Consider the following 13,052-nt stretch of genomic DNA (forward strand, 5'->3'; position numbering starts at 1 on the left):
GCAGTGACTAGTGGGGTACCGCAGGGATCAGTGCTAGGACCCCAGCTATTCACAATATATATTAATGATTTAGATGAGGGAACTAAGTGTAATATCTCCAAATTTGCAGATAACACAAAACTGGGTGGGAGGGTGAGTTGTGAGGAGGATGCAGAGAGGCTTCAGGGTGATTTGGACAAGTTGAGTGAGTGGGCAACTGCATGTCAGATGCAGTATAATGTGGATAAATGTGAGGTTATCCACTTTGGTAGCAAAAACAGGAAAGCAGATTATTATCTATAAACTGAGAGAGGGGAATATGCAGCGAGACCTGGGTGTTTTCATACAACAGTCGCTGAAGGCAAGCAGGTGCAACAAGCAGTAAAAAAGGCAAATGGTATGTTGGCCTTCATAGCGAGAAGATTCGAGTACAGGAGCAGGGATGTCTTGCTGCAATTATACAGGGCCTTGGTGAGGCCATGCCTGGAATATTGCGTGCAGTTTTGGTCTCCTTATCTGAGGAAGGATGTTCTTGCTATAGAGGGAGTGCAGTGAAGGTTTACCAGACTGATTCCTGGGATGGCAGAGCTGACGTATGAGGAGAGATTGAGTTGGTTAGGATTATATTCGCTGGAGTTCAGAAGAGTGAGGGGGGGGATCTCATAGAAACCTATAAAATTCTAACAGGACATGACTAGGTAGATGCAGGAAGGATGTTCCTGATGGTGGGGGAGTCCTGAACCAGGGCTCATAGTCTAAGGATATGGGGTAAACCTTTCAGGACTGAGATGAGGAGAAATTTCTTCACCCAGAGAGTGGCGAGCCTGTGGAATTCGCTACCACAGAAAGCAGTTGAGGCCAAAACATTGTATATTTTCAAGAAGGTGTTAGATATAGCTCTTGGGTTTAAAGGGATCAAAGGATATGGGTGAAAGCCGGAACAGGTTACTGAGTTGGATGATCAGCCATGATCATAATGAATGGCGGAGCAGGCTCGAATGGCCTACTCCTGCTCCTATTTTCTATGTTTCTATGAACCAGGGGAATTCCTGGTCTATATGGCTCAGAAAAAGTAAACAAATAAGAGAACACAAGCTTATATAAGGAGTTTTTTATTTCATTTTTTAACAAGGTACTTACTGTGTCATTCATATTCAATTCAAATACCTTATACAAGTGCAGTTGGTTCCTATCTAACAGGTAGAGTAATGATTCCTACATTTATGGACAATCTTTTCTTTCTCTTCCTCAAACCATGAGGGTTGATCTGGTAAATGGAAATATTTCTGTCTGTGCTGGTCAGTGTTCAGCTGCTCCTATAGTCCTGTCCGGTGCAGTGACTTTGACACATCAACGCAACCGGGTATCTATCAATCGAAATAATCCAATCAAGCTCCCCTATCTCAGTTACCATACTATTATGTTTACCCACCAGGCATTAGACACTGTGTGACCCTCCTCCTCCCCTATCCTGTAGCCCCAAGGAAGTTCTACTGGGAGGCAATAAATATTGGCACTCTTCGCAATCCCAGGGGTCCAGATTCTACTCCCAGCACCAGCAAACAGGGAAGTACATTAAAGACTTGCATTTATATAGCAACTTTCACAACCTCAGGACATTCCAATAATCTGTTCAAATAAACCTCCAGAGTAACAGTGGGCTATGCAGGTAGGTGAAACAATGACCTTTGGCCTCTGAGATGTGGGTTTCAGTTTGTCTCCTCTTGATGCCACCTTTATAGACCAGGGGAAAAGGAGTTTGGGGAAGATTTATCAGAGTTGTTACCGGGCACAAGTTAATGGCAGAAAACTGACCATAATTTGGCACTAATTGGTGGAGAATGAACAATCTAACTTGGCCCATAAATATGTCTACCAGGGTTGGGTATAGATGTTACACCGGAGTGTTAGGTGTTGCCTCACTGGGATTAGGGGGTTCATTCTGCAACCCCTGAGAGGCAAAACCATACTCACAAAAAAAAAACTGAGTATAGGAATGCTGTTACTTATAGTATCAGCAGGATACCTCTGCTGTACCTGCCCTGGGAGTGTTTGATGGCACAGTACAGAGGGAGCTTTACTCTGTATCTAACCCATGTTGTACTTGCCCTGGTACCTACAGTACATGTATATGAACCTGCTGCCTGTACATACATACATACAGTACACATGTATGACCTGCCAGTGTACTTGCACAGTGAAGCTTATTATTTAAATTAAAACAGCTTGTTTAAACAGCAGATTTCTTTAGCAACAAAATTAAGTTTGGGAATAAACCACTGTGAACATTCCCCTCCCCTTCTAGATATGTTCAATGGATACTCCCCCACACATCACTCAAATAGTGACTGCTTACGGTACTGAGAGCATCAAGTATCCTGAGCAACTTGTGTAACAGCTGAGATGTTGACAACCTTGGTCACAGAGAGCACCCGCTGATCCTATTCTCACCCAATGCCGATGTAAGCCCATGGACAGCAATTATTAAGTGGGATCCCTTGCTGATTTATCCTTCCATGACCCAGGGCACTGAGGCCAAGTGCAACTGCTGTTGCCACCCCTGCTGAGATCAGTTAACTGAGGGAAGACCAGAGATGGAACCTGGGACCTTCCTGTTCTGTGTGTTCAATGAGTCACTGGATAAACTTTGGGAACTTCTTGAGCATTCGTCCAAATTCAAAACTTCAATCTACTGGGTGTTCCTCTTGTTGAGTGGACACAGTAGGGGACATATGCTGAGTCCTTGCAGAGGATGAAGACTCTCACACATTATGGTGGCGTATTGGAAAACTGCCAGCTAGGATTTTCCGAAAGGTAGTAATGGTATGTGTGGTATTTTGCCCTATATGAGGACTCAGCACATTGCCCCAACTGAGAAAATTTCACTCACCCATTTTTAAACTCTACCAAAATCTCAGCACCTTCCTACAGTATTCACATTGAGAAAGGGCCACTGATTTGGGAAAGAGCCAAAGTGGGTGAGGGGCCTTTAAGGGCTGGCAATAAAACAGGGACATACCACCACCTCCATTCTTGGTCGACTGTGTGTTGGCAACAGGAGATTGTTTACATGACCAACATGTGGCTGGGGCCTCACACTAACTGTCTCATGTTTGTCTGAATGGAGTAGAACCATACCATTTGCAACCCATGCATGTTACTGGCAATAATTAACTAATTATCATTGCTTTTATATTACATATGTATTTATATATTTATATCTGAGAGGTACCAGCACCAATAAAAAAGAGGAATTAATCTCAATTGTTTCTGTTCCTGTTTGAGTAATGATGACTTGAGGTTGTGGGATCCTGGGGAAAGTGGGAGTCTTCAGCGGGTTATTTTAGGAGTTAATTCCTTGAACAGATTGAAAGTGGAACTAAGAGTCAGATGTTCACAAGGAGGGGAGTCTGCTCCTCACCATTATCGTCGGGGGGGATCTCATAAATCACAAAGAGAGAAGAGTACAAGCATCCGATGAAGGAGGTCAGGCTGGCAAAGTACATCACCCCATTGGCACTGCCCACAACTGATGTTAGTGGGCCCATCACTATGGAAACGATGGCCTGCGCAAGGAAGTACTGGCAGCTCAGGAGTGAAATGTCCACACCCATCCCCCGCTTGGTCCCATTCGCATTCGGTCCTACAAACTAGACAAAAATAACATTAGTTGTTATACTGTGTGCTAGAGAAAGAAATCTATTAGCATCAGCATCATTACAGGAGATTGATGGCACAACTCACCAAACAATAGCCTTCGAACACTCTGGTGAATGTTCTGAACACCAAGGTGAAGGTGAATTGAACAATTAATTACAGACACCATGAGCAGAATTTTCATGGGCCAACTGGGGCAGGAACGAAGGCAGGCAGGCGTATAATTACACATTGCTAGCCACAAGCCGGCACCATCCCGTCCCCGAGCCATTTTGGGGAAGGCCAGGTCGGGATTGGCTACCTGCCCAGTAGCGACAGGTAGCTAGTTAAGCTCATTAATAGGCCAATCAAGGCCGTGGATCAGATGCCAACTGGAATTTTCCAGCCCCCAGCTGTATTGGGAGCACAGCAGCTGCTTGGAGGCAGCCTCCTGGCAGCAGACCAGGGGGCCAGTGATCCAGGAAGACTCTGAGGCCACCCACTCCACTCCCTGCCTACCTAGCCACAGGTTTCCCCTCCACAATGGTGGCCCAGCAACTGTGGCCATGTTTTAGCTCAAATATGTAAAAAGGGCTGAGGGTGCCTCAAGATGTTGGCGCCCCTCTCTCCTGTACCAGCAACAGCAGGCTGCAGCTCCTTCCGTGCTGGAGGGTCTCCTTTTGGCCCTTCAGTCTCGAAAGCCTGCCTGACACACTTAAACGGCGAGCATGCCCTCTGGCCATTAATTGGCCAATCAAGGCAAAAATCGAGGTCGGTTGATTGTTACAACACAGTGCAAGGTCGGGAAACACTTTTGACCCCAATGTTGGAGACCCAGTCCAAAATGCAAAATCCTGCCTCAAGAGTCAGCATCAAACACTCCCAGGACAGGTTAGATACAGAGTAAAAAAGAAAAAAAAATGGGAGTTAGATATTGGTTAAGAAACCAGCTCCTCCACCCTCCAGACTGATGAAGGACTCAGTAAATTCCCCACACCCTCCTCTGCCCCTTTTACCCCCGACGTGCCGCCCATTTCACGCTAAAAAAAAGAAGAAAAAAAACAGGTTAGTTACAGAGTAAAGCTCTCTCTACACTATCCCATCAGACACTCCCAGGGCAGGTACAGCACAGGTTAGATACAGAATAAAGCTCCCTCTACACTCTCCCCATCAAACACTCCCAGGACAGGTACAGTACGGGGGTTAGATACAGAATAAAGCTCCCTCTACACTCTCCCCATCAAACACTCCCAGGACAGGTACAGTACGGGGGTTAGATACAGAGTAAAGCTCCCTCTACACTCTCCCCATCAAACACTCCCAGGACAGGTACAGCACTGGGATTGGCTGCTCTCTGATTTGGGAGCCTGAGTGTTGAGAGCCTCAACGAGGTGCAGCTGAGAGTGCTGGTGGCAGTTGGAGGTTGCAGAGGTGGAGAGAGGAGCTGCACTGAGCAAGGGAGAGCTTCCACAAACAAGCAGAGGAAAACTCCAACAACAATCACCTTTAAAAGAGAAGAAAGTGACATTCTTTTTTTTTGTTGGAAACAAGGCTTTGTCTGGAGGTGGGTGCTGAACACCAGTAATTTACTTTGGACTGTTGGGGGAGGAACAAGTGGCTGGAACAACAAGGGGTGGGGCTGCCAATTCAACAGGAGTCTGTGCTGCTGCAAAAGCACACAGGGAAGCTCCCTCCCCACCCCAATTGCCAAGCCTGGGTCAGCTGAAGCTGCCCAGCTAAACAGACGGAAGGGGATAGATAGTGCCTGGGCAGCTTCAGCTGACCCAGGTGAAGACGACTCCCCCAACCAGAAGACCGGAAGACCAACTTCAAAGACTGTTTGTTTTGAGTGTGCTGTGAGCACCACCTCCAGAAAGCAAGTCATCCCTTCCAGCCTGCCTTTGCCTCTCCTCTCTTACCTCAGCCTCTCCACTAACCTGTTGTTTGTTTGTTTGTCTTTTCAAATTTTTCTGTGAATCTGTTATTTAGTGTGCAAGTCCACAATTTGGGGTGGGTTTAGCTCTTGGACCCATGGCAAGCCCTTCATCACCGGTGGCGGGGCCCTCTACTACCTACGCAGCTGCAGCTTCTGTGGCTGCCCACGTGGCCCCGTCACCCTTTAAATTATTGACATGCAGCCATGGGGTGAAGAGCTATCCCCACCCCAACATGTCTATTGAGGCCTGCGTTAAGGCAATGGCCGTGGTTGTCGGCCCCTCGGCCATTGTTGCAGCCTCAAAGATGTATGGGAAGGCTGTGTTCTTTTTGAAGACCGAGCGGGCGGTGTCCCTGGCCCTGAGTAAAGGGCTCACTGTGGGGGGGACCTTCCTGCCAGTGGACCCTCTGGGGGCCACTGCGCATCGGATAATGTTGTCCAACGTCCCACCCTTCATTCCCAGTGAGCTCCTCCTCCCCCACCTGCACCATCTGGGGGAGGTGAGGTCGGGGATCACCCCAGTCCGGCTTGGTCTTCGGGAGCACAGCCTCCAACATGTCTACTCCTTCCGCCGCCAGTTATTTATGCAGCTGGCGCGGGAGGAGGACACGGAGGGCCAATTTAATGTGGAGTTCCAGGGGACGGCCTACCGCGTCTTTTGGACCTCGGACGGGGCGCGGTGCCACGTCTGCAAGGGGGTGGGGCATGTTCGGAAGAACTGCCCCAACCTCCCGGCCGCCAGCTCCACCTCGGCGGCCCAGAGTGGTTCCACAGCACCTCCTCCCACTCCCCCCGCACATCCAACAGACACCGCTCAGTCGGTTCCGGAGGCTGTGGTTTTCACAGCCTCTGGCGGGGAGGGGAGCGTCCGTCCGAGCGGAAGGAAGACGCGGGGAAAAAAGAAACATCGTGAGGCGCGTCCCCTGGACACTTTGACTCAACCCGAGCCTGAGCTCAGCCCAAAGCCCATTCCCATGGAATCCACCTGTCCCAGGGCTGGGCTCAGGCCCAGGGTGACTAAAAAAGGAAAAAAGGGTGCGGAGGCGGAGGCCTCTGATGACATGGAGGTCTCTGAGTCTCCGCGCCCAAGTGCGAAAAAGAGGAGAAGGCACCCCTCCACAGAAATAACACAGGGCCCTGAGGTGCAGGGCCCATCTGTTGGAGGGGAGCTGCCTCCTGTTTCTGGTCCTCAGGTGCCCCCTACCGCCACCACCAAGGCTGCAAAGTCCGGGCAGGTGCTCCCTATTCCTCAGGATGGAGGGGAGGGGATGGCCCCGGTACGTGAGGCCCCTCCTGAAGGAGTAAGTGGGGCCCTGCTTGTGGTGGGGGAGCCTGGGGAAACCGCCCATTCCGCCACTGCTACTGGGTCGGGTGTCCTGAATGAAGGGGAGGGCGAGGCCCCAGAGGGTCGGGCCTCCCAGCCGGAGTCCACCACCAACCAGGAGACACCCGACCCAGTTATAACTGAGAATGCTGCCCCATCTGCTGGGCCTGTGGGTGCTGGCGGAGCGGGAGATGGCCTCCTCTCGCCGCCTCCAGTCTCGGCTCCGGCTGGTTTCCCGGAGTCCGGAACTTCTGTCTCCCCTGGACCAGTCATTGGCCTGGGGATGGAGGTGGAGGGGGGTCCTGAACCGCTGGTGCCTACAGGCTCCAGTTTCACAATAGAACCCAGAGAGGACTCCTCCGCCATCGATCCTGGGGGTGGGATCGTGACGGAGGCGGGACCAGCTGGCGCGGCCGGGACGTCCGCCCCACAGCGTGTGGTGGATGTGTCGGCCGCTGGCGGTGACGACCCGGAGGAGGATGGGGATTCGGTGCGGGGCACGGAGGATGATCTTGATTCCATCGCCAGTGAGGTGGTGGAGTCCCTCGTGCCTCCCACCGAATCTCCTCTCATCCCCACGGCGGAACTCCGGGATTTCCTCGCGGCTTGCAGAGGTTGCCGCAATAAAGTTCAGCTGGCCCTCGACCGTTGGTCGAATCTGGCGCTGATCATCCAGTCCGTCCGTGCCGCCCTTAAGATAGCGGGCAAGCGCGCGGACGTGAAACTGGTTGAGAGGCGCCGTTTTAATGTGTTCCTCAATGGGTTGCTGGGGGAGTGGAGGGCCAGGTGCACTTCCACTCCCTCCTCACAGTGAGCTGTTGGTGACGGGTTTTAAGTACCTTTGACATGAAGATAACCATAGCCAGCCTCAACATCAACGGCAGCAGAGGGGCTCACCGCAGATTTCACAATCTCTCAGTCCTTAGGGAAGGGAGATACGCGGTGAGCTTTCTGCAGGAAACCCACACCGTTCCGGGAGACGAAGCCACCTGGCTCCTGGAGTGGCAGGGTGGGGTCTACATGAGTCACCTCACCCCTATTTCTAGTGGGGTGGCTATCTTGTTGGCCCCGACTTTTCAGCCGGAGATCTTGGGGGTCAAGGAGCTAGTGCCGGGCCGCTTGCTCCACCTCGCCGTTCGCCTGGGTAGCGTGCCGCTCCACTTTGTGAACGTGTACGCGCCCAGGCCCGGCGCTTTGCAAGCGCGCTTCTTTGAAGAAGTGTCCGCTCTCTTGAGCTCCATCGATAGCGGCGAGTGCATCATCCTCGGGGGGGATTTTAACTGCACCCTCGAGGTGGGGGATCGCTCCGGTCCCCAGCGCGGCCAAGCGTCGGTGGAGAAGTTGAGGGGACTGATCAGCTCCCTTAACTTGGTGGACGTCTGGCGGAATCTCCATCCCGACTCCAGCGCCTTCACGTGGAGGTCTGGAGGAGGGGGGTCGCGAATCGACCGCCTCTACATTTCGCAGGCGTACGTCTCCCGTGTCTCGGCGGCCTCCATGCGGCTGGTGCCGTGCTCGGACCACCGCCTGGTGTGGGCGGAGTTCACTCCGCTCCGCACGCGGGCGGGGTCTGCGTACTGGCACTTTAACAACCGGCTGCTGGAGGACGTGCGATTTCGGGACTCGTTCTGTCGATTCTGGGCCGACTGGAGAAGGAAGCAGGGGGGCTTCCCCTCCTTGAGGCTATGGTGGGATGTGGGCAAGACTCACATCCGCGTCTTCTGTCAGGAGTACGCGAAGGGGTCGACCAAGAGGCGGGAAGCCGAGGTCGGGCGCCTTGAGAGGGAGGTGCTCGACTTGGAATCCCGCCTCGGTCATGCCGTCGCGGACCCGGCCCTGTGGCAGGCGTACAAAGAGAAGAAGGGCGCGCTGAGGAACCTGCAGCTCATAGGGTCCCGAGGCGCGTACGTGAGGTCGCGGATCCAGATCCTGGAAGATTTGGACCGCGCCTCACCCTTCTTCTACTCGCTGGAAAAATGGCGGGGGGTCCGTAAGCAGCTCGTCGAGCTGCTGGCCGACGACGGATCCTCCATCACGGATCCGGAGGGAATGGGCCTCCTGGTCCGGACGTATTACAGTGCGTTGTTCTCTCCGGATCCGTCCAGCGAGGATGCGCGCAGAGTTTTGTGGGAGGACCTGCCGCAGGTCAGCCCGGAGAGCGCCGAAGGATTGGAGGCTCCGCTCACGTTGGCGGAGCTGACTGGTGCCCTCCACCAGCTCTCGAGGGGCAAATCCCCAGGGCTGGATGGGTTGACCGTGGAGTTCCTCAGGGCGTTCTGGGACGTCCTGGGGGACGATTACGCGTGGGTCCTGGGGGAAAGCCTGGCGACCGGGGAGATGCCCCTCTCGTGGCGCAGGGCGGTCATCGTCTTGCTGCCGAAGAGGGGCGATCTCCGCCTGCTTAAAAACTGGCGTCCGGTCTCCCTCCTCAGCACGGATTATAAGATCTTTGCCCGGGCTATGTCTACCCGCCTGGGCTCCGTGCTGGCCCACATGATCCACCCCGACCAGTCCTACACAGTCCCGGGCCGGTCCATCCAGGACAACATCCACCTGGTCCGGGACCTGATCCATCTTTCCCAGAGGACTGGTCAGTCGGTCGCCTTTCTCTCCCTCGATCAGGAGAAGGCGTTCGACAGGGTGGATCACGATTACCTTTTCGGGACTCTGCGCACTTTCGGACTCGGGCCGCATTTTGTGGCCCGGGTCCGACTTTTATACGCCGCCGCAGAGTGTCTAGTCAAAGTTAACGGGTCCTTGACGGCGCCCCTTCGATTTGGGAGAGGAGTGCGTCAGGGGTGCCCCATGTCCGGCCAATTGTATACCATCTGCGTGGAGCCCTTCCTGTGCCTGCTTCGCAGGAGGTTGACGGGATTGGCTCTGCGCGAGCCGGCCATGCGGGTCGTCCTCTCGGCTTACGCCGACGACGTGCTCCTCGCAATCACAGATCCCGTTGACTTGCGGAGGATGCGCGACTGCCAGCAGACCTTTTCTGCCGCGTCCTCCGCGAGGATCAATTGGGAGAAATGTTCCGGACTCCTGGTTGGTCAGTGGCGGGTGGACTCCCTGCCGGAGGAGATGACACCTTTTGCGTGGAGCACCACGCACCTCCTCTATCTGGGAGTCCACCTTAGCCCCGCTGAGGAAGCCTGGCCGGCAAACTGGCAGGAGTTGGAGGCGAAAGTCACCGCTCGGCTGGGGCGCTGGACAGGACTGCTCCGAGTGCTTTCCTACAGGGGCCGAGCGTTGGTCATAAACCAACTGGTGGCCTCCATGCTGTGGTACCGGTTGGTCACTTTGGCCCCGCCCCCTGTATTTGCCACCAAGATCCAGAAGAAACTCGTCGATTTCTTCTGGGGCAAGAGGAAACACTGGGTCTCTGCCGCGGTCCTGAGTCTCCCGATCGAGGAGGGCGGTCAGTCGCTAGTGTGCGTCCGCACCCAGGCTGCGACTCTCCGCCTTCGGACCCTGCAGAGATACCTGTACGTCGAGCGTCCTCCCAGATGGTGTGCGCTGGCGACGTATTTTTTCCGCCAGTGTCATTGCCTTCAAGACGACACGCAGCTCCCGGTGGAGTCCGTTAGCCGCGCCTCTCTGAGGGAGTTGCCTGTCTTTTACCGGGATCTTTTCCGAGTCTGGAACATGGTCGCCTCCAGTCAGGGCGCTCCCCCGCCGGCGGAGGAGAGCGCCTCGGCTGTCCGGGCGGCCGACTCCGGGGACGGTCCGGCGGGCGGAGGAGTAGCCGAAACCCCCGGGACGCCCCTCACTGCGGGTGGCGAGGGGGCTCGGGAGTGCGGAGCGATCCCGGCCGAGCTGACCCCCGCTCGGCCGGAACTGCTCATCGGACCCAGGCCCCGAAACCCTCCTCGGGAGCCGGTCCCGCACAACCCGAGCCGCCTCTCGGAAATGCCCTCCGTGCCATTCCAATCGGCACGGAGGGGTTTCCTGTACGGGCTGCTCCTGCACACTCTCCACTTCCTCGCCCTCGTCAGCCGGCCGGACACGCCCTGGCGGTCCGCGTTGCTATCTGGCGGCGAGGGGAAACCCCGATGGAGGTCTCTCTACGCGGGAGTCTTCCCCCTTTACATCGGGGACCTGGGGTGGAGGGTGCTGCACAGAGCAGTCCCGTGCAATAGGCTTTTAAGTAGGTTCACGGACTCCCAGGCTACCTGTACTTTCTGCGGCCTGGACGAGTCCGTGTTCCACATTTATATGGAGTGTGCGAGGTTGCAGCCCCTATTTGAGTATCTGAAGGGGCTGCTCCTCAAATTCTGGCTGCACTTCAGTCCCACGCTCCTGATCTTTGGGCACCCGGTGCGGAGGGGCTTGGGCCGGGAGGAGGATCTCCTCGTCGGTCTGCTCCTGGGCCTGGCCAAGGTGGCAATTCACAGGTCCAGGTTGCGGGCCGTCGGGGGTTCCGTCCTCCCCGATTGCCTGCCCCTCTTCCGCGGTTACGTTCGCGCCCGGGTGTCCCTGGAAAAGGAGCATGCGGTGTCCGCCGGTACGCTTGAGGCCTTCCGCGACCGGTGGGCACCGCAGGGACTGGAGTGCATCGTCGACGCCGAGAATGGCATTTTAATTTGAGTTTTTGTTTATTTATCTGTTTTAATAAAGTTATTTTAAAACTGTAAATATGTACATAAAGGGGGCCTGAGGGATAAAGGCCCCCTCGATGTGAAAAATATAAAAGGGGCCTGGGGTATAAAGGTCACCTTGTGGAAAAAAAAAACGGGAAAAAAAAAAAAAAAAAACGGGGTTAGATACAGAGTAAAGCTCCCTCTACACTGTCCCCATCAAACACTCCCAGGACAGGGACAGCACAGGGTTAGATACAGAGTAATGTGGCACTTTATCAAATGTCTTTTGGAAGTCCGTGTACACCACATCAATCAAATTATCCTCATCAACCCTCTCTGTAACTTTTGAAGTACAATTACAAAAAAAAAAAAAAAAAAAAAAAAAAAAAAAAAAAAAAAAAAAAAAAAAAAAAAAAACAGGTTAGATACAGAATAAAGCTCCCTCTACACTCTCCCCATCAAACACTCCCAGGACAGGTACAGTACGGGGGTTAGATACAGAATAAAGCTCCCTCTACACTCTCCCCATCAAACACTCCCAGGACAGGTACAGTACGGGGGTTAGATACAGAGTAAAGCTCCCTCTACACTCTCCCCATCAAACACTCCCAGGACAGGTAAAGCACAGGTTAGATACAGAATAAAGCTCCCTCTATACTGCCCCATCAAACACTCCCAGGGGAGGTACAGCACGGGGTTAGATACAGAATAAAGCTCTCTCTACACTGCCCCATCAAACACTCCCAGGACAGGTAGAGTACGGGGGTTAGCAACAGAGTAAAGCTCTCTCACCCGGTGCGGAGGGGCTTGGGCCGGGAGGAGGATCTCCTCGTCGGTCTGCTCCTGGGCCTGGCCAAGGTGGCAATTCACAGGTCCAGGTTGCGGGCCGTTGGGGGGTCCGTCCTCCCCGATTGCCTGCCCCTCTTCCGCGGTTACGTTCGCGCCCGGGTGTCCCTGGAAAAGGAGCATGCGGTGTCCGCTGGTACGCTTGAGGCCTTCCGCGACCGGTGGGCACCACAGGGACTGGAGTGCATCGTCGACGCCGAGAATGGCACTTTAATTTGAGTTTTTTGTTTATTTATCTGTTTTTAATAAAGTTATTTTAAAAATATAAGTGTGTATATAAAGGGGGCCTGAGGAATAAAGGCCCTCTCGACATATAAAAAATATATAATGGGGGCCTGAGGAATAAAGGCCCCCTCGACATAAAAAATATATAAAAGGGGCCTGGGGTATAAAGGTCAAAAAAAAAAAGAAAAAAAAAAGAGTAAAGCTCTCTCTACACTATCCCATCAAACACTCCCGGGGAGGTACAGCACGGGGTTAGATACAGAATAAAGCTCCTTCTATACTGCCCCATCAAACACTACCAGGGCAGGTACGGAGGAGGATGGGGAGAGCAGGCCCCTTTCTTCATGATGTGATGACTCACAAATTCCAGTCTGAAATAATTCAATGTCGTAGATTCTAAAATGGCTCCCAAAAATTTCCATTTTCTCCAGAATGTCCCATAACCTCAACAACTGCTTGATGCTGTTACTGGTTGCCAGACATGAACAATGCACAGGAATAGGTCAGGACAAGTGTCCCTCTGATCTTT

General features: G+C 53.5%; 1 protein-coding gene across 3 annotated transcripts in view; it reads right to left on the reverse strand.

Annotated features, from left to right (window-relative positions):
* Positions 1 to 1,123: 1,123 nt before the first annotated feature.
* slc45a1 (solute carrier family 45 member 1) overlaps positions 1,124 to 13,052 on the reverse strand; it is a 32,119-nt gene continuing 20,190 nt past the window's right edge. For all 3 annotated transcript variants that reach the window (XM_068016769.1, XM_068016770.1, XM_068016768.1), the window contains one exon: positions 1,124 to 3,629. In XM_068016769.1, coding sequence (XP_067872870.1) covers positions 3,366 to 3,629 — 264 coding nt within the window. In that variant the 3' untranslated portion in view covers positions 1,124 to 3,365. The remainder of the gene's footprint in view (positions 3,630 to 13,052) is intronic.

This window comes from Heterodontus francisci, chromosome 37, assembly GCF_036365525.1.
Source record: "Heterodontus francisci isolate sHetFra1 chromosome 37, sHetFra1.hap1, whole genome shotgun sequence".
NCBI classification, from domain to species: domain Eukaryota; kingdom Metazoa; phylum Chordata; class Chondrichthyes; order Heterodontiformes; family Heterodontidae; genus Heterodontus; species Heterodontus francisci.